General features: G+C 37.7%; 1 protein-coding gene across 10 annotated transcripts in view; it reads left to right on the top strand.

The window, feature by feature from the left end:
- Positions 1-16,905, top strand: part of FARS2 (phenylalanyl-tRNA synthetase 2, mitochondrial) — a 550,900-nt gene that overhangs the window by 134,318 nt on the left and 399,677 nt on the right. For 7 of the 10 annotated variants that reach the window (XM_073224696.1, XM_073224690.1, XM_073224691.1 and 4 more), the window contains one exon: positions 10,315-10,434. The exons of the other annotated variants lie outside the window; for them this stretch is intronic. In XM_073224696.1, the coding sequence (XP_073080797.1) occupies positions 10,315-10,434 (120 nt within the window). The remainder of the gene's footprint in view (positions 1-10,314; positions 10,435-16,905) is intronic. 10 annotated transcript variants of the gene reach the window in all.

Genomic DNA, 16,905 nt, shown 5'->3' with positions numbered 1-16,905 from the left:
ACCTCCATTACAATGTTGATGATTTTTGTTTTGAACTTCGTTTCAGGAAGAGTCACTATGTCCATATCATTTAAATCTTTCTCAGGAGTTGTATTAATAATTTTACTCTGGACAAGGTTCCTTTGGCGTTTCATGTTTGTATATGGTGCTCTGTAGTGTCCAGAAGCTCTATTCTGGAGCTACTCATCCCCTGAAGCAATGTTGGGGATCACAGGGGAGCGTTACTCATGCCTGGGGGGAGGAAAGAGCTGTTCCCCTCCTCCTGGCTGCTGTGCCTGTCTCTACTGCATGAGCTAGTTGGCCGTTCACACAGGTATGTTTTTGTCCCAGAGCAGCCGGATATGGATCCCTGCTTTCCACAAGCAGCCAGAATCCCAGTCTCCCCAGGAACTCTGCCTGTATTAACATTCTCATGAAAGCACCATGAAATGTAGGTTTGTGCTCCCAGAGCAAATCTCAGGAGCTATGTATTCAGCAGTCCCAAGCCTTCCACTCCCTCCCTGCTCCGTTTCTCTTCCTCCCACCGGTGAGCTCAGGTTGGGGTCGGACTTGGGTCCCCCGGAGCCATAGCTCTCATACGTTACCCCATTCGGTGAGGTCTGCTCTTTTCTCCAGGTGTATATAGTCTGACGCAGTCCTCTTTCCTCTTGCTCTCTCAGGATTAGTTGTGCCAATGAAATTTTCTAATTGTATCCAGTTTTAGGAGGAAGCCTCTGTCTCTCCTCTCATGCCTCCATCTTTAATCTAGTACTCACAAATTTAAATCGGTTAAACTTAAGAATTAAAAACGTACATTATCATATTGTATATTTTTCCATTAGATAAACATGATACAAAAGCAATAGAGGTTGAAAAGAAAGGGCAGGTAAAAGATATATGTAAAAAATGCTTACCAAAAGAATGCAGTATTAATATTAAATAAAATAGAATTGATGGAAAATTGATAAATATGTATAGAGATAATACATCCACCAAGATCATTTATGAATTAGGAATTTTCGTGTGTTCAATGTCATAACCTAATTACATATACTAAATTTAAAGAAATAAAAGTTAAGTTTGAATATTCATAATCATAGAAGACTTTAAATGATCTCAGTCAATTAAGCAGACAAACATGATTAACAAGCATGATTTATGTTTGTTTTAAAAATGTTGGAACATTGTGTATGTGTGTGTGTGTATTTGTTCATGTGTATGTAAGGCAAATATATGCACAAATTCTATCCCCAGGAGTTGGTATTATATAGTCACATGGAATACTTAAAATAAGTTGTCCTTATACTGTCGCGCGCCCCGTCCTCGCCGGCAAGAACAGCACGCAACAACAGCAGGATTCTTCTGCAGAAAGCTTTATTCTTCAGCTCTTTGTGAAACAAATGAGTTGGGCAGGACCCAGAGGGGAAGGAGAGGCTTGCTTATATAGTTCTCATGCTCTGACCTGGTTGGTGCAGCTCCATACGCCTTATTAGCATAACAATTTGGTGGGTCTCATTGGTCCTTATGCCAAGGCGCAATTAGCATGTGGTTTAGTGATGTAGGATGTTTCGTCACTAGGAAGTTTGGGGCCTTCCGGCTGCCCTGCATTGGGCGTTATTTTCTGAGCGCGGCTGCCAACATCTCCCCCTTTTTTGTCTAATAGAAGCTCAAGGCGGAACTTGCCAGCAGAGGCGGAGACAGAGGCCTGACCTCCATCACACTTCTTGATGCCCCCTTTTTGGAGAGGGGTTCTGGGCATCTACCGCTATGCAGTCAGGCATGCCTCTCAGAGGGGTCCAAGACCTCTTGCAGTGCTTTGCCTCGCATCCTCTGGCTGGCGTTGGGACCGCTTGGTACAAAGGGTTTGGACCTTTTTTCTCAACCCTCTTGCACCATGAGCTTCTTAGAGAAAGCTGTGATTAAGCAATGAGGTACTCGGGCCTGGTGCAGTGCCACATGGGCTCAGGGTGCAAGAGCTACCTCAAGCTAAAGCCGAGCTTCCTTCTTAAGCATGTTGAGCCACACTTGGGGAGAGGCGCCAACGTCTATTGCCATTAGGGCTTGAGCAAGGATCACCTTGTCCTGCTTATGTTGGTTGCGGAGTCTGCATAACAACCAGAGTAGGAGCATGAGACCTCCAAGCATGAACACGCCCATCCCAGCCATGCCCGCCCACTCCTTGACTATTTTCTCCGAGGCGATCGTCACTCGCTTCTCGGGGCTCTTTCGCTTTTGCCCTAGGCGGGCTTTCTCCCTCACTCTGGGGTTTCTTTACTTTCGTTTTTGTGGCCTTTTTTTTCGGCCGCGAGCTCGCTCTGTCTCCCGTTCCATTTCTGACATGCTCCTAAAAAGCGCGTCTCTCAGAACTTACCCCTCCGGGTTTTCTTCTGTCCTGCAGTTCTGAATCCTCTCCAGATGTCTGAAGGGTCCTCCCTGTGCCGGTGATGTTCTGGTTCCCGGGTTTCGGCACCACTTGTCGCGCGCCCCGTCCTCGCCGGCAAGAACACGCAAACAACAGCAGGATTCTTCTGCAGAAAGCTTTATTCTTCAGCTCTTTGTGAAACAAATGAGTTGGGCAGGACCCAGAGGGGAAGGAGAGGCTTGCTTATATAGTTCTCATGCTCTGACCTGGTTGGTGCGGCTCCATACGCCTTATTAGCATAACAATTTGGTGGGTCTCATTGGTCCTTATGCCAAGGCACAATTAGCATGTGGTTTAGTGATGTAGGATGTTTCGTCACTAGGAAGTTTGGGGCCTTCCGGCTGCCCTGCATTGGGCGTTATTTTCTGAGCGCGGCTGCCAACATTATACTAGTTCATAGTTGATACTTGAAGTCTTAACAAATGTTTAATAATCAATAATGTAAATAGAATTATGCCTAATTACTATATAGAGTATATAGAAAACAGAACGAAAAGGATAATAAAAACTTCTAATTATCTTCAGACATTTAAAAATTCACATCTATAGATTCCTGGGTTAAGGAGAAATACTATAATATACTGCAAATACCTTATCATTAGCCAGCAATGAAAATATTCAATTCCAACTGCTTAACTGTTTGGAAAATAGTTGCTGTATTATGTAGGAACTTGGCAGATGCCACTTAAATTGCACAATCACAGTTAATATTTATAAGGCAAAATGGATGGGATGGAGCTAAAAAGATGCAGTACATTTTAGTTTTAAGTATATTAATTTAAAAAAAACTTAAAACCCTGAAAAATAAATGAAGTGTTCAATTTCAGATGCTGAAAAGCAACCAACATTGTTGTAAAAAGGTAGAATGGAAAGTGGATTGTATAGTGTTTTATAGTCACAAATCTTACAAACAGATACACCAACTAGAATAGCGTAACTCAAAACCATAGACAACATCTGCAACACAACTGGGTGATATGATCTCCCTAAGATTTTCACTAAGGGATGGGAACTCACAGCTGGCAGGTGGAATATCTGCATTGCATCAGAGTCTGAAGTATAGGAAGAGCAGGCGGGCTTGAGAAAAAGGGAGCTTCCTTAGGAGTCGTTCAAAAAATAAACTTTGGACAACTAATTTTACTAGAGGGGCTTCAAGTTAAAGTACTAGTGATAACATTGTTCACTAATGACCACTAACATCACCAAAAGAGGGGCAGCTAGATTCAGGTGTCTCCTAATGAGAGAACACAGTGCCAACTATAAAGTCTTGCCAGAAAATTTGGCCCTGAAACTGATCAAATCTCTGGATACAAGTACCAAATTTATAGGAAGTACAGAGAGCAGAGGACATGTTAAACTATGCCTTGGAGAAGTAATAAGCAAATCTAGACTGAGAGAAGTTTTACCACAGTGCTGCTCAAGATGTGATGAACATCTTCTATAATGAAATAAACAGAAGAATCAGAGGTATTTAGAAATATTTGAGCAGTTTTGTTTAGAAATGTTTAATCCATCATGCTCTAACATATTATAAGTGTACTTCTCTTGTTGAACAGCATTATTTGTTGGTTTAGGGGTTCTTAAACCCTTTTGGTGAGTTGCATGTCTAATAGTTATTAGCAGTAGGACTATCTATCAGTTTGAGAGTGAGTGAAAATCTGAAACTGTCCCTTCACCACAGACAGTTTGAGAAGCACTGCTTTACAGGATAAATGATTCCATTTCTTCAAATAAATTGCAAAGAAAAAAAGACAGGATGGAATAGACTCTATAGATTAGAAGTCAGATAGATCAGCCAATCACAATGCATAGGTCCTATCCAGGGAAAACTTCTATAAAGAAAAATATTTGAGACCATTGGAAATTTGAACACTAACTGGATATTGAATTTAAGCATTTTTATTTTCATTTTTCATGTTATGATAAGGATACTGTATTTTTATAAATCATTTTCTTCTAGATATACAGAATGAAATACCTGTGAGTGAAATGACCAGATGTCTGAGATTTTCTTCAGTATCATTTGCAGATGAATGTAAAAGGATTGGTCATGAATTGTTAATCATTGAAGCTGGGTGTTGGATACATGAGGAATCATCATTGTTTCTATTTTTGCATGTGCTTGAAATTTTCCTAATGAAGGTTTAAAGGAAAAGACCAAAGGAAAATGTCAGGATCAGTCAGTCAGTGAATCAAAATACATTTGCTGAACATGAGCAGACTGGAGGACTGTAAGAAGGTATCAGATAGTCACAAGATGGTTTCATAGGGAAGAAGACAACAATACATCAACAACAAAAAAAACCCAAAAAGCAGGGAATATTGAACATAAGGGCATATATTATATTCAGTAGAAAACCCAAACCAATTAAATCTAGAATGAGTAACCTCTCTTCCATCATTCTGAGATGATTTTACCAATGAGATTTTTACCAAATCTGAGACTTCTATAGTCTGTTACAGAGAATAGAAAAAGAGAACTTACCCAGATCATTTTATGAAGTTAGACATGTTAACATACAAACTAGATAAAAAAGGAAATTTTAAGTTTTATCTTACTGAAAATAGATTTAAAAAATGAACATAGAATTATTAAATGAAATACAAGCAAATTTAATTCACTGGTGTATTGTTTTTACCAAATAATTATTATACATATCTTATGTTATACCATATTAACTTATACAAGAAGAAGAAAGTGACCCCCTCAATAGATTTAGAAAAATAATTTGATGGTATTTAATGTTTTATGAAGTTAAAAAACCATTTGATGGCAGTAATGACTCATGGTAAAAACTTCTGGCAAACTAAGAATTAATGATACTTGTCAAGCATTCACAGCAAACATGGTAATTAGTGGTGAGTCATTATAAACATTTCTATCAAAATTAGTGACAATTCAGGATTACTTGCCATCACTGTTTCTATTCATTATTATGTAGGAAGTTCTAGCTTATGCAGTAATCCAGAAAGAGAAATGGAAGGTATAATCATAGGAAACATGAGATAGAGCTATTTCATTTGTAGATGGTAAGACAGTCTACCTAGGAAATTGAATACAATGTCCAGATCAGTTCTTTGAATTAGTAAGACAGTTCAGCAAAGTCGTTGGGTACAAAGACAATAGAAGAAAAACATCTTCCTATCTGCAATTAATAGCCAATTTGAAAATATAATAGAATAAAAACTTCTAGTATCAACCAAAATGGTGAAGTGCCGAGGTATAATTATTGCAGAAGATGCTCAAGATATTTATGGATAAAATTATCAGCTATTATTTTTTTTTCTTGTTCATTTAATTTTTTATTAAGGCATCTTTGATATACAATCTTATGAATGTTTCACATGAACAACATTGTGGTTACTACATTCACCTATATTATCAAGTCCCCCCTTCATATTGCAGTCACTGTCCATCAGTGTAGTAAGATGCTATAGAGTCACTACTTGTCTTCTCTGTGCTATACTGCCTTCCCTGTGACCACCCTACATCATGTGTGTTAATCATTTCTCCCACCCTCCCCACCCCTTTTCCTTTAGTAACCTCTAGTCTCTGCTTGGAGTCTGTGAATCTGCTGCTGTTTTGTTCCTTCAGGTTTGGTTTGTTATACTCCACAAATGAGTGAAATCATTTGGTACTTGTCTTTCTGTGCCTGGCTTATTTCATTGAGCATAATACCCTCTAGCTCAGTCTATGTAGTTGCAGATGGTAGGAGTTGTTTTCTTCTTACGGCTGAATGATATTCCATTATGTGTATGTACCATATCTTCTTTATACAGTCATCTACTGATAGGCACTTAGGTTGCTTCCATATCTTGGCTATTGTAAATAGTGCTGCAGTAAACATAGGGGTGGATATGTCTTTTTGAATCTGGGATCTTGTTTTCCCTGGGTAAATTCCTAGGAGTAGAATTCCTGGATCAAATGGTATTTCCATTTTTTAGTTTTTTGAGGAACTTTCATATTGCTTTCCACAGTGGTTGAACTAATTTAGGAGGGTTCCCCTTTCTCCGCATCCTCGGCAGCTTTCGTTGTTCCTTGTCTTTTGGTTTTTGGCCATCCTAGCTGTTGTGAGGTGATATCTCATTGTAGTTTCAACTTGCATTTCCCCGATAATTAGTGATGTGAGCATCTTTTCATGTGCCTGTTGACCATCTCGATTTCCCCTTTGGAGAATTGTCTGTTCAGATCCTCCGTCCATTTTTTAATCAGGTTATTTGCTTTTTGGGTGTTGAGGTGTGTGAATTCTTTATAGATTTTGGATGTTAACCCCTTGACTGATAATGTTGTTCATGAATATATTCTCCCATAGTGTAGGGTGTCTTTTTGTTCTGATGGTGTGCTTTGCTGTACAGAAGTTTTTTAGCTTTATGTAGTCCAATTTATTCATTTTTGCTTTTGTTTCCCTTGCCTGAGGAGATGCATTCAGGAAAAAGTTGCTCATGTTTATATTCAAGAGATTTTTGCCTCTATTTTCTTCTAAGAGTTTTATGTTTTCATGAATTACATTCAGGTCTTTTATCCATTTTGAGTTTACTTTTGTGTGAAGTTAGACGGTAGTCCAGTTTCATAATTTTAGATGTAGCTGTCCTGTTTTGCCAACACCAGTTGCTGAAGAGGCTGTCATTTCCCCATTGTTTATCCCTGGCTCCTTTATTGTATACTAATTGACCATATATGTGTGGGTTTATATCTGGGATCTCCATTCTATTCTACTGATCTTTGGGTCTCTTCTTGTGCCAGTACCAAATTATTTTGATTACTGTGTCTTTGTAGTAGTAGAGCTTGAATTTGGGGAGTGTAATCCTCCTAGATTTATTCTTCCTTCTCAGGATTGTTCTGGCTACTCGGGGTTTTTCATGGTTCCATATGAATTTTAGAACTATTTGTTCTAGTTTGTTGAAGAATGCTGTTGGTATTTTGATAGGGATTGCATTGAATCTGTAGATTGCTTTAGGCAGGATGGCCAATTTGACAGTATTAATTCTTCCTGTCCATGAGCACAGGATGTATTTCCATTTATCGGCATCTTTTTTAATTTCCCTCATGAGTGTCTTGTAGTTTTCAGGGTATAGGTCTTTCACTTCCTTGGTTAGGTTTATTCCTAGGTATTTTATTCTTTTTGATGCAATCATAAATGGGATTGTTTTTCTGATTTCTCTTTCTGCTAGTTCATCATTAGTATATGGGACTGCAACAGCTTTCTGTGTATTAATGTTGTATCTTGTAACTTTGCTGAATTCAGTTATTCTAGTTGGTTTTGGGGTGGATTCTTTAGAGTTTTTTTATCTACAATTTCATGTCATCTGCAAACAGCGACAGTTTAATTTCTTCCTTATCAGTCTGGATTCTCTTTATTTCTTTGTGTTGTCTTATTGCTGTAGCTAGAACCTCCAGTACTAGCTTCAATAAAAGGGGCGAGTGGGCATCCTTGTCTTGTTCCCGATCTTAGAGGAAAAGCTTTGTTGACTGTAGGTTTGTCGTATATGGCTTTTATTGTGTTGATATACTTGCCCTCTATACACATTTCTTTGAGAGTTGTTATCACAAATAGATGTTGAATTTTGTCACATGCTTTTTCAGTGTTTGTTGAGATGATCATGTGGTTTTTGTCCTCCTTTTGTTGATGTGGTGGATGATTTTGATGGATTTTCGAATATTATATCATCCTTGCATCCTTGGAATAAATCCTACTTGATCATGATAGATGGTCTTTTTCATGTATTTTTGGATTCAGTTTGCTAATATTTTGTTGAGTATTTTTGCATCTATGTTCATCAGGGTATTGGTCTGTAATTTTCTTTTTTTGTGGTGTCTTCATCTGGTTTTGTATTAGAGTGATACTGGCTTCATAGAATGAGTTTGGAAGTATTCCCTTCTCTTCTACTTTTTGGAAAATTTAAGGATAGGTATTAGGTCTTCACTAAATAGTTGATAAATTCAGTGGTGTAACCATCTGGTGCAGGGTTTTTATTCTTAGGTAGTTTTTTGATTGCCTATTCAATTTCATTGCTGGTAATTGGTGTGTTCAGATTTTCTGTTTCTTCTTGGGTCAGTCTTAGAAGGTTGTATTTTTCCAGAAAGTTGTCCATTTCTTTTAGGTTCTCAACATGTTAGGATATAGTTTTTCATAGTATTCTCTAATAATTCTTTGTATTTCTGTGGTGTCTGTAGTGATTTTTCTGTTCTCATTTCTGATTCTGTTTGTGTGTAGACTCTTTTGATAAGACTAGCTAGGGGCTTACCGATTTTGTTTATTTTCTTGAATAAGCAGCTCTTGATTCCTTTGATTCTTTCTATTGTTTTATTCTTCTCAATTTGATTTATTTCTGCTCTGATTTTAATGTTTGTCCTTCTATTGACTTTACACCTCATTTGTTCTTCTTTTTCTAGTTTTATTAATTGTGAGTTTAGACTGTTCATTTTGGATTGTTCTTCTTACTTGCGGTAAGTCTGTATTGCAGAATACTTCCCTCTTAGAATTTGCTTCACTGCATCCCACAGGTTTTGGGATGTTGAGTTGTTTTTTTTTCATTTGTAATTATGTATTGCTTGATCTCTGTTTTTATTTGGCCATTGATCCATTGGTTATTTAGGAGCATGTTGTTAAGCTTCCATGTGTTTGTGGGCTTTTTTGTTTTCTTTGCATAATTTTGAATTTACTGAGACTCTTTTGTGGCCTAGTATGTGATCTATTCTGGAGACTGTTCCATGTGCACTTGAGAAGAATGTGTATCATGCTACTTTTGGGTGCAGTGTATTGTAGATGTGTGTTACATCCATCTGTCCTAATGCACTATTCAGTCCCTCTGTCTCCTTATTTTCTGTTTGATTGATCTGTTGTTTGGAGTGAGTGGTGTGTTGATCTATCTTAAGGTGAATGCAGTATCTTCTATTTCCTATTTTAATTCTATTAGTATTTGTTTCACATATGTAGGTGCTCCTGTGTTGGGTGCATAGATATTTATAATGGTTATATCCTCTTGTTGGACTTACCCCTTCATCATTATGTAGTGTCCTTCTTTGTTTTGAAATCTATTTTGTCTGATATAAGTATTGCTATTCTGTCTTTTTCTCCCTATTAGTTGGATGAAATATCTTTTTCCATCCCTTCACTTTTAGTCTGTGTATTTTTTTGGATTTGAAGTGAGTTTCTTATTGGCAGCATATAGATGAGTTTTTTTTTTTCCCATTCTGTAACTGTCTTTTGATTGCTGCATTCAGTCCATTTACATTTAGGATGACTATTGAGATATGTACTTATTGCCATTGTATGCTTTAGATTTGTGGTTACCAAAGGTTTAAGGTCAGCTTCCGTACTATCTAAAAGTCTAACTGAACTTGCTTTTTATGCTATTTCAAACACAATCTAAAGGTTATTTTTTTTCCCCTCCTCTTCTTCCTCGTCCACTCTGTATTTTAGGTGTCACATTCTGTACTCTTTATGTATCCCTTGACTGATTTTGTGGGTAGCTGATTGAATTTTTCATTTGCTTAGTAATTAATTGGTCTATTTCCTTTACTGTGGTTATATTTTCTCTGATGACAGCTTTTGCCTTAGGAGCCCTTCCATCTACAGCAGTCCCTTTGAAATACACTGTAGAGCTGGTTTCTGGGAGGTAAATTCCCCCAAGTTTTGCATTTTGGAAATTGTTTAATCCCTACTTCAAATTTAAATTATAATCTTGTCAGGGTACAGTATTCTTGGTTGGAGGCCCTTTTGTTTCATTGCGTTAAATATATCATGCTACTCCCTTCTGGCCTGTGAAGTTTCTGTTGAGTCTCTGATGACAGCCTGATGGGTTTTCCTTTGTAGGTGATATTTTTTGTCTGTTTGGCTGCTTTTAATACTCTGTCCTTTTCATTGATCTTTGCCATTTTAATTATTATATGCCTTGGTGTTTTTTCCTAGGTGTGTGTGTTTGGAGATCTGTGTACTTCCATGACCTCAGAGAGTATTTCCTTCCCGAGACTGGGGACGTTTTCAGCTGTTATTTCCTCAAATAGACTTTGTATCTCTCTTCCTTTTCAGGTACCCTTATAATCCCAATATTATTCCATTTGTGTTGGTTGCATAGTTCTCTTATTAGTCTTTCATTTCTTAAGATCCTTTTTTTATGTGTCAGCTTATTTTTTTTCCTGTTCTCTAATTTCTTTTTCATTTACCATCTCTTCTACCTCATCTAATCCATTGGTAAATCCCTTTTGTTGTATGTTTCATTTCCGATACTGTGTTTTTCAAAGTTTCTGTCTCTTTCTTGAAGTCCTCCCTGAGATCTTGAATGTTTTTCTGTAGCTCTGTGAGCATGTCTATGATTTTTATTTTGAAATGTTTATAAAGAAGATTGGTGATTTTAGTTTCACTGAGCCCTCTTTCTGGTTTCTGGTGAAATTTTGTTTGTACAAAATTTTGTTTCTGTTTCGTATTTCTAGTTATTACTATGGAACAGTAACTTTGTGTAGGTAGTGCCCTCTAGTGCCCAGAAGGTCTCCTTTCTAAAGCTTCCCAGCATCTGGAGTAACACTGGAGGTTGCAGGTATGCAGCAGTAGTGCTGGCCGGAAGGGCAGTGTTGATACCTCCTACTAGCTGCTGTTTCTGCCACTGCCATGGCCAGTGGGCCGAGTGTAAAGGATGGAACCTCTGCATTACACCCATGTAGTTGCTGTAGGTGGGGCCACCCTCTGGCTGGCCTGATATGATGGCAGGGGCTGCAGGTGTGCGAATGTGTGCTTGCGGATGAAGGAGCATCACGCTGCTTATCGCAGTGGGGGTTTGGCACTGCAGTTGCCAGCTGGGGGGAAGGAATGTCTGAAGCTCCTGTAAGTTCCCAACCTGCTGTGCTGCATGTGCAGGGACAATTTTGTCCATCTGCCTTTTCTCCTGAGCATCAAGATTTGTGTAATCTTTGCCCCTTCAGCACCCTTTCCATGTTGAGAAGTCTTTCAAAGTAGTTGCCTTTCTTTTGTCCTGGAGTGGCAGTTTGTGCATACCTGTTTTCCACAAGAGACTGGAATCTCAGTCTCTTTGAGTATTCTGTCTGTTTTTGCTTTCTAACCATACTTATCTCCAGAGCACCATGTAATGGGAGTTCGTGTTCTCAGAGCAGATCTCCATGACTGGGTGGTAAGCAGCCCTGAACTTCTACTCACTTTCTGCTCCATTTCTCTTCCTCCCACCTGTGAGCTGGGCTGGGGAAATGGGTTGGGTCATGCCAGATGGCTGCTTGCTACTTTACCCTTTTCTGTGAGTTCTTCTCTTTTCTCCAGATGTATGCAGTCTTTTCAGCAGTCTTCAGGTCGGTCTTTCCAGATTAGTTTTATTTGCTGTACTTTCTTGTTATATGTGGTTTTGGGAGGAGGTTTCTGCCCCACTTCTCATACCTCCATCTTTTTTCCTCTCCTCCCATTATCAGTTAATATTAAAAGACATGAAAGAAGACTAAGAGAGATATACCACATTTATAAACTCAAAGGTAAGAAAACAGTATCATGAAGATGGCAGTTCTCCCCAAATCAGTCTATAAATTCCATGCAAATCTAATCAAAATGTCCACTGGGTTTTTGGAGAAGATGAAGCACTGATCTTCAAATTAATAAGAAAAGCAAATTTACAAATAGCCAGAATAGTTTTTAAAAGCACCAGTGTAAGGGGACATGCCTTACCAGATGTGAGGACTAATAATGCCCTAATTATTTAGATAGTTTAGTTGTGGCACATGTTTAGGCAAATAGAAAACTTTTGAACAGCTCTACTCATATTTGGGAATTTACTACCTTTTTATAAAATGGAAGTGATGTTAAATACGTGGGGATATGATGGATTTTACATGAATTTCTATGAGACAGTTATCTGTATCAGGAAAAGAATATTGATGTCTACCTCACACCAAATACAAAATGAAGTTCTGAATGGATTTTCAATCTATTTGTGAAAAGGAAGACTATAATACTTAAGGCAGAAAATATAAGATGTTATCATTTTCACCTTGGGGATACAATATAATTAATATTTTAATCTTGGATTCTCTAAAGAAAAATCCTTAATGGAAAAATCTTGTAAAGTTAATTAACCACATTAATGTAAAGCTTCTACCTCATAAGAGACTTTATGCATTAATTTTAAAAACAAGCAACAGGATTGGTGGAGATATTTCCTGTGCATATAACTAATGGAAGAGTAGTGTTGATCAAATAAAAAGGTCTCAGTATGAAAAAAGACTGCAAAGAGGGAAACAGTGAAATAAGCCAGGTGGAAAAAGACAAGTATCAAATGATTTCACTCATATGTGGAGTATAAGAACAAAGAAAAAAACTGAAGGAACAAAACAGCAGCAGAATCACAGAACCCAAGAATGGACTAACACTTACCAAAGGGAAAGGGACTGGGGAGGATGGGTGGGAAGGGAGGGACAAGGGGGAAAAGGGGGCATTACGATTAGCAGACATAATATAGTGGGGGGCACAGGGAGGGCTGTACAACACAGAGAAGACAAGTACTGACTCTATAGCATCTTACTGCGCTGATGGACAGTGACTGTAATGGGGTATGTGGTGGAGACTTGATGATGGGGGGAGTCTAGGAACCATATATTGCTCATGTAATTGTAGATTAATGATACAAAAAAAAAATTGACAGGCCCAATTAACATGGCTTGAAAGGCAGTCAGAAAAAAAAGGGGAAATGTGACAATAGTGTTGGCCATTATGTGGAGTAAGTGGAATGTTCTGGGGCTGAATAAGAACCCATATGTGAAATTCTACCCTCTCCTCACTCCGTATATACTTTAGATACACTCTTAGTTCTTAAATCAGCAGATAGATGAGAATGTTCTTAGCACTATTAGTATTAGCCCAAAACTGCAACAGTCCATTTTTCTGCTAAGAGTAGAACAGATTAGTAAATTGTGGTATATTTATATATGGTGTGTGAGTGTCATGTATCTGTGTAAATGAGTAAATCACAGTTATATGCATCAACATGAATGAATATAGAAAGTAGTTTTAGGCAATGAAAGAAAGTTACAGAAGCTTACTCTGTATGATTGCATTTATGTAAACTTTACTGACAGACTTAACCAATATGTTATTTAGGGGCTCATGCATATGTAGAAAAGTTACGGAGAGCAAGGGAATAATTTAAAAATTAATGTTTTTTGTAGTTACCTCTGTGACCAGTGCCAAGGGGGTTCTTTCAGGTTGTGGCATGAAAGGGGCTACAAAGTTTTTAGTACTATTTCCTTTTCTGAAAACGGATATAGGTGGTGAGCACACATATATGTGCTTTTATTAATCCTTAAACCTGATATACTTCACACTTTTATATGAATGATTTATTATGTAATTTTTTTTTTAAAGAGAGAAAAATGGGCAAAGAGCACTAACAGCCTATTGATGGAAGAGACAATGTGACCAGCCAATAAACAAGGACCAGCTTTATCATTAAACAGGATAACACAAATTAAAGCATCCAGATATTATTTGAAACTATTAGTTTAACAAAAATGAATAATCCTTACAATACCAAGTGTTTAGAGGAGCCATAAATCTATACCCTTCTATGGGAGTGTATACATTTGCCACCACTTTATAGTTATTTGATAGTTCCCAATTGTTCTTTAACTGTATGCTTTGTGATCAGGCATTTTTTCTTTAAGTGTAAAAAGGACAGTGGGCTCTGTTTGTACGTTGAATATTTTATAGCAGTTAACATAAATAATTTAGAGGCACCATGTCAATATGGAGGAGGTTTTAATGCAATATTGAGAGAAACAAATAAATTATGTCTGATGCTCAACTATGCTATCTCTTTCATAGATACTTCAAAATATGCCCCACAACATGTGCTTCCATTGTGTTCTTACTCATGCTTTCTCTGTCTTTCCCTCTCTGTGTTTCACCTGCTCACTCTCTTATTGTACACACACACACAGACAAAAACCACATACACACATCATCACAATCACACATCAATTTTTTTGTTTTTTGATTAGATAAATATGTAGTAGGTGTGTGAAAAATACATGGGAATAATAAACACCAATATCAAGGCCATGATTACCTGTGAATTGATAGAAGGGTGAATGGTAGCAGTCATTGTCTTTGTTTGCAAATGATGCAAACTGTTAACTATTTTTTGGAGCATAGAAGGATTTTTGAGACTAAAGAGTTTGAAAACTACCATTCTATAGCTTCAAAATTTTGCATAACATTTGAGGTATTTATTTGGCAAAGAATAGCAGATGTCATGTATTCAGCAGACCCACCACAGGGAGTCCATACAAATCCTGTCTCTACTTAATGTGATTTAAAAATATTAATTAGTACATACCTGGACCAGCACTCAAGGAAACTATTTTCCTTTGGTCCCTGGAGATGCCTTGTTCTGTTCACAGCTGGTCCCTGAGCATGGTTCCTGCAAGTATGCTGAGGGACTGTGAAGGAGGCCGACTTTCTGCACTTTGCTCTGTGCTCTCTCTGCAGTCTTTGTTTCCTAGTGTGTCTTCATTCTCCTTTTATGACTTCCTCTGGGTCAGTTTTATCCAGGGTCTTTCTCTTATGTGTGTATATATATATATATATATGCAAGTAATACTTCTTTGTGATGAACCTTCCTTTCTTCCTATTTCTGTCTTTATCATTATAAAAATTTTTCTTAAATGCTTTCTTTTTGAAATATAAGGATGTGTGTATCTATCTTGTCTTTGTCTTCCGGTCCTGTAGTTCTCAAACTTCAGTGTATTAACAAGTCCTGATCCATGACCAAGCATTGGTTGATCTTAGAGGAAACTGAAATATAAGAGCAGTGTAGCAAATTTTATAAGGTATATTTATTCACTTTAAAGGCCTCTCTCTTGTTCTGAGACGATTTACTTGCTACTTTCTTGAGTGTTAAAATATTCTTTATTTTATGAAGTGATGGAGATAGTGTTTTAAAAATATTTCTGTACATGGCAAAATAAGCATTGCCAACCTTAACTTAGACCCTAAAATTTTTTGAAATTTTTACTGGTCTACGAAATATTAAATTTAAGGTCTTGATAAATGAAGATGTAGTTATATTATGGAGAAGTTGTAAATATTTTATAGTTAATATATAATTCACGAATATTCACACAGAAACAAAGGGGAATGTTTTTATAGAAGAGTTGTTTAATGGTATACAGATAAGGAAACTTTGGCATAATTTTGACCACAACACATTACTGAAATACTCCTTCATCAAGATGTCTGTGTCAAGTTCATGTCCCATGCCATCCCACTCTCTCACTTTTTGAAAAATAATCCTTGTCATTCCTCATTTTTTCCTGTAGGAGTGTGGGTAAGGGGTTCCTTCCATGAGTAGACTATGCATATTGCCTGTGGTCACTTAATCTTACTGGAGTGGAAATCCTTCATTTTGAACAAGGCCTTTGGCATCCTTTGTGGTTCATCCTTGTTAGAAAACCAGTGTCATTTATCATTAGAAAATTTCATTTTTGTTCCCTTTGATATGCTCTTTCACTTTCCAGATGGTTCATTAGAACCCTCCTGTTCTCAGACTTTTTATCCAAGCTTCCCGACTGTTAATTCTGGTGGTGAGGGAGGGGGTAAGTCTCTTCATTCCTGCTTTCTGCCCCAAATCACTTTTTTGTCTTCCGTGAATGACAAGATTTTGTTCTCCACCATGTGGTTATTGGGTTTCCTTAATAGCCTCATGCAGAGGGGCTTTATTGGAGGCACTTTTATTTGGCCTTAATAGAGTATAGTCACCGTGTTTCCCTAATTTCTTCTTTAAAGTCTTTTAGGAAGGACTCCTCCTGTCAAAGATACACTTACATAGAAATAGCTTTTCTTTTTTAAAATTCTTTTTCTGTACCTAAGTGTTTACTTAGGTATATCTCTTTATAGTGAAGTGAAAGGCAGCTGGTCACAGCCAGGAGTGCCTGATATATTGGACTGGAGAAATACCCCATTATTGGAGGACAAAGGGGGGTTTGGAGAACTATTTAATTGGAAAAGAGAGTCTGTTTTCTGTGGCAAAGGGCTTTTGCAGATATTTAGTTCTTGCTTATGGCAAGAAAGAAACTAATAGCTTGAGACCCATCACTGACCTAGGCGTCATTGCCCACAACCCTCCTTGAGCTTTCAGTATTTACTGCCTTGAACTGTTGATTTGTGTATGTCTGGTATCTCCAACTGGTTAATTAATTCCCTAAGGGTGCCACCCTTTCTTCTTTGTGCCTCTCTTTGACCCAGGATCCTGCACAGAGTAGCAGTTGGTAAATGCAACACTTACATGTCTGCCTCGGTTTGGTCTGCTAGCAACACTGTGCAAAAGAGGGCAGGCAACACAGTTAACTGCATGTTCACCTGTCAGCTTTTCTTTGTCTGGCATTCTCAGAGCTGTTTCTCTCACCCCATCCTTCCAGAGGAGCAGGTTTATCAGTCAGGGCTGGATCACAGGACAGAAATCACACAGTAATGGACCAGGGGGAGCTTAATATAAAGAATTATTAACTATAG

The sequence above is a fragment of the Manis javanica genome, chromosome 16 (assembly GCF_040802235.1).
Source record: "Manis javanica isolate MJ-LG chromosome 16, MJ_LKY, whole genome shotgun sequence".
In the NCBI taxonomy this organism is placed as follows: Eukaryota; Metazoa; Chordata; class Mammalia; order Pholidota; family Manidae; genus Manis; species Manis javanica.
Note: the sequence above shows the minus strand (reverse complement) of the source record. Positions and strands in the feature narration are given on the sequence as shown.